At 34.9% G+C, this 12,381-nt stretch overlaps 1 protein-coding gene across 1 annotated transcript; it reads left to right on the forward strand.

Annotated features, from left to right (window-relative positions):
- The first annotated feature begins 517 nt into the window (after positions 1-517).
- Positions 518-1,483, forward strand: LOC107848907 (receptor-like protein Cf-9 homolog). Its single transcript, XM_047401728.1, has one exon. The coding sequence runs from the start codon at positions 518-520 to the stop codon at positions 1,481-1,483; it is 966 nt and encodes a 321-aa protein (XP_047257684.1).
- The last annotated feature ends 10,898 nt before the right edge of the window (positions 1,484-12,381 follow it).

Consider the following 12,381-nt stretch of genomic DNA (forward strand, 5'->3'; position numbering starts at 1 on the left):
GGGTCTCTCGGGCCTTTGTGGTTCGGGGTACCCATCGCGGCCTGGGCCCGGCTCGGGTTGTGACACAAAATGACCAAATTAGTGGTTATTTTCCAAACACCAAATGGAACAGCAATGCATCTCTCATAGTGTTAGATTTCAAAGAAGTAAATCTTTCTGGTAATTTCCTGTTTGAGACTCTTGGCTAATCTAACTTCACTGCATTTTCTGTCTCTTTCTAATTCCAACCTTAGAGGACCTATTCCTGAATCTCTTTCAAATCTCACCTGCTTAGAGTATTTGTTCATTGATGGTAGCACCCTGAATGGAACAATACCATCATGGATGCTCTCCCAGCTTCCATCACTACGTTATTTAGTGTTGGGTCATAACCACTTTTCTGGTCTGCTTGAGGATTTCAAGTCCAATTCACTACAAGTGATTATTTTACGCAATAATCAGCTGCAAGGCCATGTTCCCAAATCAATTCAAAACCTTGTGAACCTAACAGAGCTTGATCTTTCTTTCAATAATTCTAATGGGCATGTGGATGTCAGCCTCTTTTCAAACCTCAAACATCTTTCGTACCTTGATCTTTCATATAAATAGTATCTCATTGACCAATGAGAACAAAGTTAATTTTATTTGGCCAGATTATCTAAATGCATTACGATTGGCTGCACGTGAAGTGAAAGAATTGGAGTTTCTAAGATCCGCAAAGAATATTTTGGAGTTGGATCTTTCAAATAATAAGCTTGAAGGAAGAGTTCCAGATTGGTCTAACTGGATGTTCGCATTGCAACATCTTATTTTATCCCACAACATGCTGACAAGTGTGGATTCAATTCCTTTTCAGTATGTAGTAACCATTGATTTGCGGTCAAATGTTCTTCAAGGGTCACGACCTATTCCACCAAATACCACATGGTTCTTCTTCATATCACAAAATAATCTGAGTGGGAAGATTCTATCATCTATTTGCAATTCGACATCACTGAAAATACGAGATTTAGTCAGAAACAATTTGAGTGGAGAAATTCTTCAACGTTTGGGAAATATCACTGCTCTCGAGGTTTTGGATATGCGACATAACATTCTTTATGGGAATCTTCCAAGAGCTTTCAGCAATGGAAGATCACTGAGAAGCCTCAACTTGCATGGAAATAAACTAGAGGGGAAAATACCCCGATCTTTAGCCAATTGCAAAGAGTTGCAGGTTCTTGACTTAAGAAATAATCATCTCATTGACACGTTCCCCATGAAGTTGGGAACTCTTCCAAAGTTGCAAGTCTTAAGCTTGAGATCCAATGAATTGCATGGTTCCATTAGAACTCCAACAGTTGAAAACATATTTCCTAATCTTCGAATGTTAGATCTCTCTTTTAATGCCTTCACGGAAAACTTACTGACGATTCTGTTTCATCATTTGAAAGTCATGAGGACAATTGATCCATCAAAGAAGGAACCAAGTGATGGGTATTACCAAGACACGGAAGCTGTCTAACAAAGGGATTGGCGCTTGAAGTTGTGAGAATCTTGTCTTTGTACACCACTGTTGATCTTTTAAACAACAAATCTGAAGGACATATTCCAAGTATTGTGGGAGATCTTGTTGCTAGGGACGGAGCTAGAGTGTTGTATGGGGGTTCGGCCGAACCCACTAGCTTTTGCGTAGATTCTATATTTGTAAATAAAAAATTCAAAAAACGTATATGATTATTTATGTTCGAACTCACATGCAATGTAGTCTGTTGGTCCAATGGTAGGTGTACGTGCTAAATTTTGACTATCATTTTTTTATTTGCATTTAACCTTTTACAACAGTCAACATTCACACACTTACACTTTTTTATAAAAAAAAAAATAAAAAAACTAATTATTATTAAAGAAAGGAGAAAAAAAACGTTACCCAAATCCCAATACCCACGGCATTACCCAGCAGAAACCTTTTGAACTTTGGTCAATTAGGCTCTTCGTCTCTTCGAACAAGAAACGACAAACGAGTTATTATTTTTCCAAATTGCATTTTTGCTGCTCTTCCAAGGTATGTAATGTGGTTTCGATTTCTCTTTCAGTTTTCACAGATGCTAGATTACTTATTGCTAGTCTCATAGTTTTGCATCGGAATTCATGAGTCGCGACCAATAAATTGTGATTAGATTTTCAATTTTACTTTACATTTCGGGTTGAAGTGTTTTAGTATGAATTATTTCTATAATTCTGTTGCAACATATATTTTCGTATTTTGTGAATTGTGATTGCAATGCAGTAAAATAATTTTGTAGAAAATTTTGTGTTTTATGATTCGTAGGATCTTTAAGCAAGTGACAATATGATTACGAAATTTTTCAAGCCTCAAATTCCTTCAGCTGCTCCTACCTCTTCTTTGCCAAGTTCTTCATTGCCTATCAATCTTTTCGGAGTATCGGATTACGACAAAGAGTTGGCAAAGTTGGATCTTAAATCAGATCCTGCTGAAAGAAAACCAATTACAGAATTTTCTTCAAATGTACATGATCGGATAAGGAGATATTACATACAAAAAAACACCTTGTCAACCAGATAAATTTGAGTTTTTCGTAACAGATTTTGGAGGTACACCACGTCACTTTTTAATCCTGAATGGTTTAAACCTCCATATTCTCAATGGTTAGAATATAGCATTAAAGAAGATGCAACATTTTGCTTGTGTTGTTATTTGTTTAAAAATGAGTTCGGAGGATATGGAAAAAAAGTTAGTGAATCTTTCACAACAGAAGGTTTTTAAAGTTGGATCAAAGGCATAGAAAGGCTTAAAAAAAATGTGGGTGAAGTGAATAGTGTTCATCGTTGATATTTCAAGATGACGCTAGATTTGATAAATCCAGAACAATATATTTTAGCCTCACTTCATAAGCAATCCGAAAAAATTAAAGGTGAACATCGTATTCGCTTGAATACTTCGACTGATGTGACCAGATATCTTTTGAAAGGGAAAAGGCTCAAATATGCCACTGAACTATCAGAAATGACTCATTTATGCCATCAATTAAAAATTGACCCATTCATGCCATTGCCATTACAAAATCAGTTCATCCATGCCATTACTTTTCAACGGTAGTTTTCCAAAATACCTTTGCCACGTGACCTTTTATTAGAGGTCCAAGTCATTAATTAAAATAAGTAAAAGGGCCAACTATGCCATTGAACTATCAGAAATGGCTCATTTATGCCATCAGTTAAAAGTTCAGCTCATTCATGCCATCACCGTTATAAAATCAACTCACTCATGTCATTACTTTTTAATGATGAGTTTTTAAAAATAGCTTTTCCACGTGGTCTTTTATTACAAGTCCATTCCATTAATTAAAAGAAATCAATATTAATTTTAAAATATCTGAAATTAGTTAGTATCGAGATTATTTATTCCAGTATTTATACCATAATGATGGGAGAAGTTATCTCATATACATGGCAGGATAATTGGAATATCAAACTTCTTGTAAGCCGTTATTTGAAAATAATTTTTCAACAATGTATGCTTCACTAATTTGTGATGGGAGAAGTTATTCCATATGCATGGAGGGATAATTGGGATAACAGACTTCTTTTAAGTCATTATTTGGAAATGATTTTTTCAATAATGTATACTCCCCTAATTCGTGATGGGAGAATGGAGAAGTTCTATTGGTACGCCTCTTTCTTTTTCTTGCTTGCCCTAATCATTCATTGGTTTATTTTCTTGCAACTTCGGAGTATATATTGGAGTCATTGGAATTAAAACTAACCAGTTACTGTAGGACAGAATTTTTTAGGTTTCTATTAGGCGTAGTATTTATAAAGATTTAGAATCAACAAGAAATAGCCAAAGGATATACATTAATCACTATTTTTTCTAATTAGAAAAATAGTTGTTGTTGTTGTAGGAAAAAAAATATTTTAATGGGTGTGGATCGGGTTATTTTAAATGAATCGGTTATTTTTAATGGGTCTAAGATATTTTGAAATTAATATTTATTTATTTTAATTAATGTCGCGGGCCTCTAATAAAAGGCCACGTGACAAAACTGTTTTTGAAAACTCACCATTAAAAAGTAATGACATGGGTGAGCCAATTTTATAACGAAGATTGCATGAATGAGGTGAACTTTTAATTGGTGGCATAAATGAGCCATTTCTGATAGTTTAATGGCATATTTGAGACCTTTTTCTTATTTTAATTAATGACGTGGACCTTTAATAAAAGGCCACATGGCAAAGCTGTTTTTGAAAATCAACATTAAAAATTAATGGCATGGATGAGCCGATTTTGTAACGGAGATGGCATGAATGATCCAAACTTTTAACTGATGGCATAAATGAGCCATTTCTGATAGTTCAATGGCATATTTAAGTCTTTTCCCCTTTTGAAATAAGGTTTGTCTTTTCGGGGTCATAATGAGTGCGTTTTGTCATCTTTTGAAACGAGGTTTGTCTTTTCGGGGTCATAATGAGTGTGTAACTTCTACAAGAAGAGGCAATTTTCTTGATCTCTTGAAGTGGTATGCAGGCAAAAAGGAAGAAGTAAAAAATATTGTATTAGGGAAAGCTCCAAAAAATAGCACCATGACTTCTCCCGATATTCAAAAAGACATTGTAAGTTCTTGTGCAAAAGAAACGGTGAAAACGATTATTGAAGACTTAAATGGGGGTTTCTTTGAAATTTTGGTTGATGAGTCTAAAGATGTTTCTCATAAGGAACAAATGGCACTTGTTTTGCGGTATGTCAACAAAGAGGGTAAGCTTATTGAGAGGTTTTTGGTCTTGTTCATGTTAAAGACACATCAGCGAAGTCGTTGAAAGAAGCGATCTATTTATTTCTTTTAGATCATTCTTTAAGTCGATCCTAATACGGGGACAAGGTTATGATGGAGCTAGTAACATGCAGGGAGAGCTTATGTAATACCCCAAAGTTTCCTAACTAATTTCGTCCCAAGAATGTCAAGTATTATCTTCTAAATTGAATGATGTTTATTCCATGGAGAATTTTTAAGATTTTCACTTTTAGTTATGTAGGAAATTCAATAAGTTTTCCATAGATATAAGATTCGCCCAAATTTGATAACCGGGTAAGAAGTTATGACTTTTTCAAGTCCCCGTCGTAAAACACCATCATCTCAGTCAGTGGCGCGTTGCGCCATAAGCCAAAATGACATTCATCAATTTCCAGTAAGACTCCGCAATTTTACCACATCGCGGAGGGCTCCCAAATCCCAATTGTCAAAATTCAGTGAAACTCCGCGATGTCCCCATATCGTGCCGTCGTCCAATTTCCCAGTTTTCAAATTGCAGTGAGATGGCGCAATAGGCCACGTCGTGCCAGGGTCCAGGTCGGGAAATTTTCACAAAAATTAAAAGATGTGTCCTGGGTTAAATGGGTTTTTTCCCATGAATTTAGTTCAACCTTAAACACGAAATTTAACCCTACATGACCTAAGGATATCATTATTCACTCTATTTTTTCCAAATTGAGCTGCTCTCTCTCAAGCCAAGAAACCGTAACTCTCAAATTCAAGGGCCAAATCACAAGAACTCTCCATCAATCCTTCCAAATTTATTAACTCAGGTATGTCAAGTGTTGATTCATGGGTCCCTTTCACCCATGAAGCTTAAGAATCTCTTTTCAAAGTTCAAGTATATGGATTTTTTATGAATCCCATATTGGGTTTTCTTTTGTTCATGTTGATAATGACCAATTGAATTCTAATCCATGTTTGGTGATGAATTTTATGTGGAATTAGTTATTATATATGTAGATTCATATGAACCCATGATTAAACCCTTGAATTGTGAAATTAGAATTGAATCATGATGTTTACTTGTTGTGCAATGTGATCTACATATACTATGTTCATTATGTGCTTAATGAATTGCCTATGTGAACTAATAAGAGAAGAAACCATGCCATGATTAGTTTGTGTAAGTGTTAGATAAATTGTCCATGAGAATGGATTAATGCCACGATATAGTATGCAATTATGTATTCCCCATTCATGTACAAGTGATACACCCCAATTATTTGTTGAAATGTCTTAATGAATAAATTTTGAGTATATAGCCATTATTGGGCTTTTAGGCTTGTGTCATGATTTACATATTATCCTATCGAGTCCTGGGGGTATTTAATACTCGACAATTTAGCTGTGTGCCTAGATCCTGTGTCATGTTTTCTCGATATCCTCAGTTAAGCCATATTTAGTAGAATTTAGTCAGTCATGTGACTTTGGAAAACTCAGTAAACTTAGTAATCCCAGTAATCTCAAAAAGCTCAGTACTTCAGTAATCTCAGTAGTATTCCATCAGTCAACGGAACTCAATAAACTCAGTCCAGTTTAGTTTAGTTAATCATGTTCAGTGTCTATTCAGATAGGAGTAGGATTTAGCACCGAGCGAACCCAAGGATGACAACACACACTGACAGTTGAGGGTGTGATCCTTAGAAGCAATCCTTGCATTCCAGAACTATGTAGCCAGCATAGGTTGAGATATCAACACTGGTAGATGAGGGTTGATGAGGTGGATAAACACTGTCAGATGAGGTTCCCACCGTTCTCTTTTGGGGACACTATCAGATGAGGGTCACCTACAGTTTGTCTTTACCAGTGGTGCGGTATTGACACCCTTCCAATTATGGTTATGGATTGGATCCCAACCTAGCTATATTACTTTATTTGGGGCATGTCGGTTAGATGACTACTTCCCAGAGTTATAGTTTCAGACTCAGTCTCAGTAATAGAACTCAGATAGTTCTTCAGAATTTTAAGACTGTCAGATACAGTCAACTCAGAACAGTAAAGAACTCAGTTAGTTCCATCAGAACCTAGACTTTTAGATACAATCGCTTAGTATTAGTTATATCAGTTATCAGTGACTCGTGTTATCAGTAATCAAACTCAGTAGTCAATATAATCACGAATTCAGTCACAGTCACTTATTCATGAATGTATTCTCACGTTTATGTTATTCAGTCAATTAGCATTGTTCATGCATTTGAACCCTTTGTATTCAGCCTACCTCACTCGCATACCAGTACCTTCAAATGTACTGACGCATTTTTGCTATGGTGTTTTATACCATAGGTTTAGAAGCACGAGCTCCAGAGCATCAGTAGTATCCCAGTACTCAGCAGTCAAAGTCAGCAGTGAGTCATCATCCTTTGAGGACATGAGTATTATTCTATCATTTCAGTACTTAGTTTATTGCAGTAGTTGGAGTTAGTTAGGTACATGTCCCATCAACTCCTTATTCAGACAGTTAGAGGCTTTTCAGACTATCATGATTAGACAGTTATTTCAGTTGTTTTGGATATTTCATACCCCATCCAGATGTTATATTTTATCAGATACTATGTCTCAGTTTTGAACCTTATGGCCTTTCAGCCTTTATTTCCGCATTTATACAGTATATTATGTAGTGTTCAGGTACAGATATCAGTTATGGGTTAGCTTGTGGTCCTTTAGGGTCATGAGCACTGTGTAGCATTCCGGGTACCAGATTTGGGGCGTTACAGCTTAATGGTCTTAAAACTTTAATTTTGAAAGATAATTCTTCAGCATATTATGTACATTGCTTTGGTCATCAGTTGCAATTAACTCTTGTAACTGTTGTGAAGAAACATGATGATGTGAATAACTTTTTTGACATTTTTGCTAATGTTTTAAATATTTTTGGAGGTTCTTTTAAGCGTAGGGAGATGCTTCGAGATGATCAAGCTAAAAAATTAGAGGAATTATAAGTGCTTGGTGAAGTTCATACAGGAAGTTGATTAAATCAGAAACTTGGACTTTAAAGATCCAGTGATACTCGTTGGGTGTCCCATTTTAAGATAGAACATAACTTCATTTCCTTATTCTCATCAATTGTTCATGTACTTGGAGTTCTTGAAAAAGAAGGTGCAAATTATCACGAGAAAGCATTGGCAAAAAGTCTAGTGGAAAATATTCGATCTTATGAGTTTGTCTACATGTTGCATTTGATGTTGAAAATTTGGTAGTTACATATGATTTGAATATGGCTTTATGACGAAAATATCAAGATATCGTTAGTGCTATGAAGCTTGTGGATTTCTCAAAGAGACAATTTCAATTGATGAGGGAATGTAAATGGAATTCTTTGTTAGAAGATGTCTCTTTATTTTGTAAAAAGAATGATATTGTGATTCCTGAAATGAATGAGAAATATAATCTTGGAAAGTCGAAGTGCAAGAGCTCAAGTGTTACATATTCTCATCATTTGCGTGTGGAAGTTTTTTATGATGTTATTGATTTGCAACTTTCAGAGCTTAACAATCGCTTTAGTGAAGTGAATACTGATCTACTTCTTGGAATGGCTAGTTTGAATCCTGAGAATTGTTTTGCAAATTATGATAAAGACAAGATCATGAAGCTTGCTACATATTATCCAAATGAGTTTAGTGCCTCCAAGCTTGAAGATCTTAGTTTTGATCTTGACAATTATATTTACTATGTGAGAGAAGTGGATAATGCTTTCTCTAATTTGAAAGGACTTGGAGATATTTCGATGAAATTGGTTGAAACAAATATGCACAAGACGTGGGGACTTGTTTATTTGCTTGTGAAATTAAGCTTGATATTACCCTTGGCTACTGCAACAGTGGAAAGAACTTTTCCTCCATGAAGTTTATAAAAAATGATTTGCGAAGCAGGACTGGTGATGATTTTTTGAATGATTGTTTAGTTTGTTCTATAGAGGATGAAGTATTTGATAGTGTACCTAATGATGCGATCATTAATCGTTTTCAAAACATGACAAATCGTCGAATGCAATTGTAATGATAATACTTATATTTATAGCGTTTAAGTAATTTATCGCTTTTTTAAATATTCTTGTTTGTTAGTTACTTTGGCTAAGGTTATACATTAGCTTGAGGTCATTGTATTAACTTGAAATTCCGAACTCCCAAACTTTAAATTCTGGCTCGCCCTCTGCTTGTTGCACTTCGCGTGCAGAATTTATCTCATAATGAATTGGAAGTTCATATACCACCATCACTTGGAAATTTATCTATAGTCGAACCATTGGACCTATCCGATAACCATCTTGTAAGAGAGATACCAACACAATTTTCTTCTCTTAAATGCCTTGAAGTCTTTAATCTCTCCCACAATCATCTCGAAGAATGCATTCCTTAAGGAAATCAATGTCGTACCTTTGAGAACAATTCATATGAAGGCAATGATGGATTACATGGATTCCCAGTTTCAAAAGGCTGTGGCAATGATCGTGTGCTAGATACAAATTATACCATATCTGAACTAGACGATCAAGAAAGCAATTCTGAATTTCTCAATGACTTTTGGAAAGCAGCTCTTATGGGTTATGGAAGTGGACTATGTATTGGATTATCCATAATATATCATGATCTCAACTGGAAATTTGATATGGCTCGCAAGAATCATTTTGGAACTGGAGCACAAAATTATTACGAGAATAAAAAAGAAGCAGCGACTTCTAAGGAATAACAGAAGAAGAAACAATGCCTTGTAGACAAGTTACTGATCGAACAACATTTGATTTCAGAATTTTAGGTATTCAAGTTAATTTAGACACTCTTTTATTTCCATGATTTTGAATTGCTCCATTTGTTAGGAACGAAATAATTAAGTGTCATGCGGAAGCTAGCAAAGCAAACCTCGAAAGACCATGAATGAATACATGCGAGAAATAAATCAACAAGGACATAAGAATTTAACGTAGTTCGGTCAGTCGACCTACATCCACAAAAGGAAATGAGCAATCCACTATATAAAAGAGAGTACAAACTTTCAAGAGAGACAACGTCACACAATTCACTAGAATAAAAAGAAATTCACACAAGTGATACTGCAAAACTTGCGTCTCACAAAGTCTCTCCGAAAATGAAACTCTCAAACCCCTAAGACTACATTGTGGATGCTACAATACTAGAAGAAAGGAGTCTCTATTTATAGAGTCTACAACCTTTTCCTACAAGAATAAGGATTAGCCAAATATGGAGAATATGTTTTCATTTTCCTAAAAGGAAACCCAATTATGGTACCTAAGGAATTATGGTAAGAAATTCAGGATAAACACCAACAATTCTCTTCTTTGGCCTGATTTTTTGATAAAATAAATTTGCTCCACCTTCATCATGTTGTCTTCAACAAGTTCAATCTCCATCTCCAAAATCTCCTCCATTAAATCTTGTCTCTACACAGAGTAGCACTGATAAAATTTCTCAAACCAAAACCTTCATTATCATCTAATAGGTTGTGACTAGAACTAAATCCGCCAAGATGAACACCCTATTTTAAAATCTCTTTGATACGACTTGTTAGGACCGAAATAATTAAGTGTCATGCGAAAGTTAGCAAAGCAAACCTCGAAAGACTATGAATAAGAATATAACAGAGAAATAAATCAAAAAAGACACAATAATTTAACGTGGTTCGGTCAGTCGACCTACATCCACAAAAGGAGATGAGCAATGCACTATATAAAAAAGAGTACAAACTGTCAAGAGAGACAACCTCATACAATTCACTCATAATAAAAAGAGGTACACACAAGTGATAGTGCAACACTTGTGTCTCACAAAGTCTCCCCCAAAACGAAACTCTCAAACCCTTAGGACTACATTGTGGATGCCACAAAACTAGAAGAAAGGAGTCTCTATTTATAGAGTCTACAACCTTTTTCCACAAGAATAAGGAAACCCAATTATGGCACCTAAGGAAACCCAATTATGGTACCTAAGGAAAACCCAGTTATGGTAAGAAATTCAGGATAAGCACCAACACCGCCAGACTTAACTTTCTTTGTGTAAGATTAAAGTCTAACTGTAATTTGATTTAAGTGTAAAATAAAAGCAGGATGTTACTTTCTTTTTTGTAAACATCAGACAGTAAATAAACAAATCTGAATATGCAGGTGCTTGGAGGAGCGTTTGGTGGAATGCTCGAGACGTAATAATATCAGATGTTACAGCTTAGGATATGGTATTTGATTTTAGTTTCTTTGTAATATTATAATTTGATGATACATTTATCAAGTTTATGTAAGATTTTAATGTATTCAAAAAGTATTGTGTGTATTGAGTGAAGCGTAAAAACTTGATGCTTCATCTTGAATGGCTCTTATGCGACGTGGATTCAGATTAAATGGGCTTACACAGTGCAAATACATATCAATCAGGGCCCTAATGTGGAAATCAAAAACCAAATGAGAACTTCAAAAATAAGCCACGTCTCATTCTAAATTTCATGTCCATTCAGGTCCCTCAACAACTCAGTTTCATATAATAATAAATTAAGAAAATAGACCCTCAACACTCTTTCATTTGACTAAGTCGTGTCTAATATTTGAGAATGACGTTTCTCTACTTTGTACTTGTAAGAAACTTCTGACTTTATTATTATTTTGTGTTTCCTAAACATGGAATTAATTGATGGTGTAATATAAAAGCAGCAGTCCTTGCTTGAACTTTTTCTTTTTCTATTTCATTTGATATTAAATTCGCAAGTAATTTATTTCAGTATGAAAATTCAAATGAAAAGGATTTGTGCATTAACTAGCTTTCCTTGAAATTTCCACAACAAGAAAACAAGTGCAATTACTTGAAAATTCATAGAATTTCATTAATACTTTAAGCTGCGAGAAAAAGATATTTGGAGCCACACCACAAAAACTTGATGTTTCGCAGCATGAATCCAGATAAACCAAGCCCTAATGTGGATGTCGGAAATCAAATAACGAACCACAAGAAAAGGCCACGTCTCATTCTAAATATCATGTCTAATCAAGTCTCAACAGCTAAATATGACCTAGTCGAGTCTGATATTTTATAATGATGTTTCTCTACTTTTTGGGATACTGAAATATGCTTTCTTTTGAAATTTTCATAGCAAGACTGGTGCATTGACTAGCAAATAACAAATACATCCCTATTTCTTTTCAAATTTACTATAGGTCAAGGTGGAATTTGAAAATAATTACATCGTAGAATAAAATTATTAGTATCGACAAAATCAATTTTATATTAATGAGTTGGAACTATGTTATTTAGGACATTGACAAAATGCATAAAGACTAAGTCATGATCCTTGGGCATCCAGAATAAAGAGTATGTTTTGAGAATTCAAATCAAAATGAAAAATCAAATTGAAAGGGAATTGTGTGTTAAGTAGCCTCCATATGAAATTCCGATTGCAAGACTTGTGCAAGGACTTGGAAAATCTTTACTTATTGTCATGACTCGAGTCGAGGCCCTAGCCCCAATGGGCATCCCGAGCCATCAAGGCCCAAGAGACCCCTCAACATGTAATCATAAACATAAGTCATGAGAGATAAAATGCGGAAGATAAATGAAACATAGCAATCCCATTAATCAAAACTTAACAATTC

This window comes from Capsicum annuum, chromosome 12 (assembly GCF_002878395.1).
Source record: "Capsicum annuum cultivar UCD-10X-F1 chromosome 12, UCD10Xv1.1, whole genome shotgun sequence".
Taxonomy (NCBI): domain Eukaryota; kingdom Viridiplantae; phylum Streptophyta; class Magnoliopsida; order Solanales; family Solanaceae; genus Capsicum; species Capsicum annuum.

What these genes read in the sequence shown, in the direction of transcription:
- LOC107848907 (XM_047401728.1), top strand. Translation starts at nt 518, where the DNA reads ATGGGCATGTGGATGTCAGCCTCTTTTCAAACCTCAAACATCTTTCGT.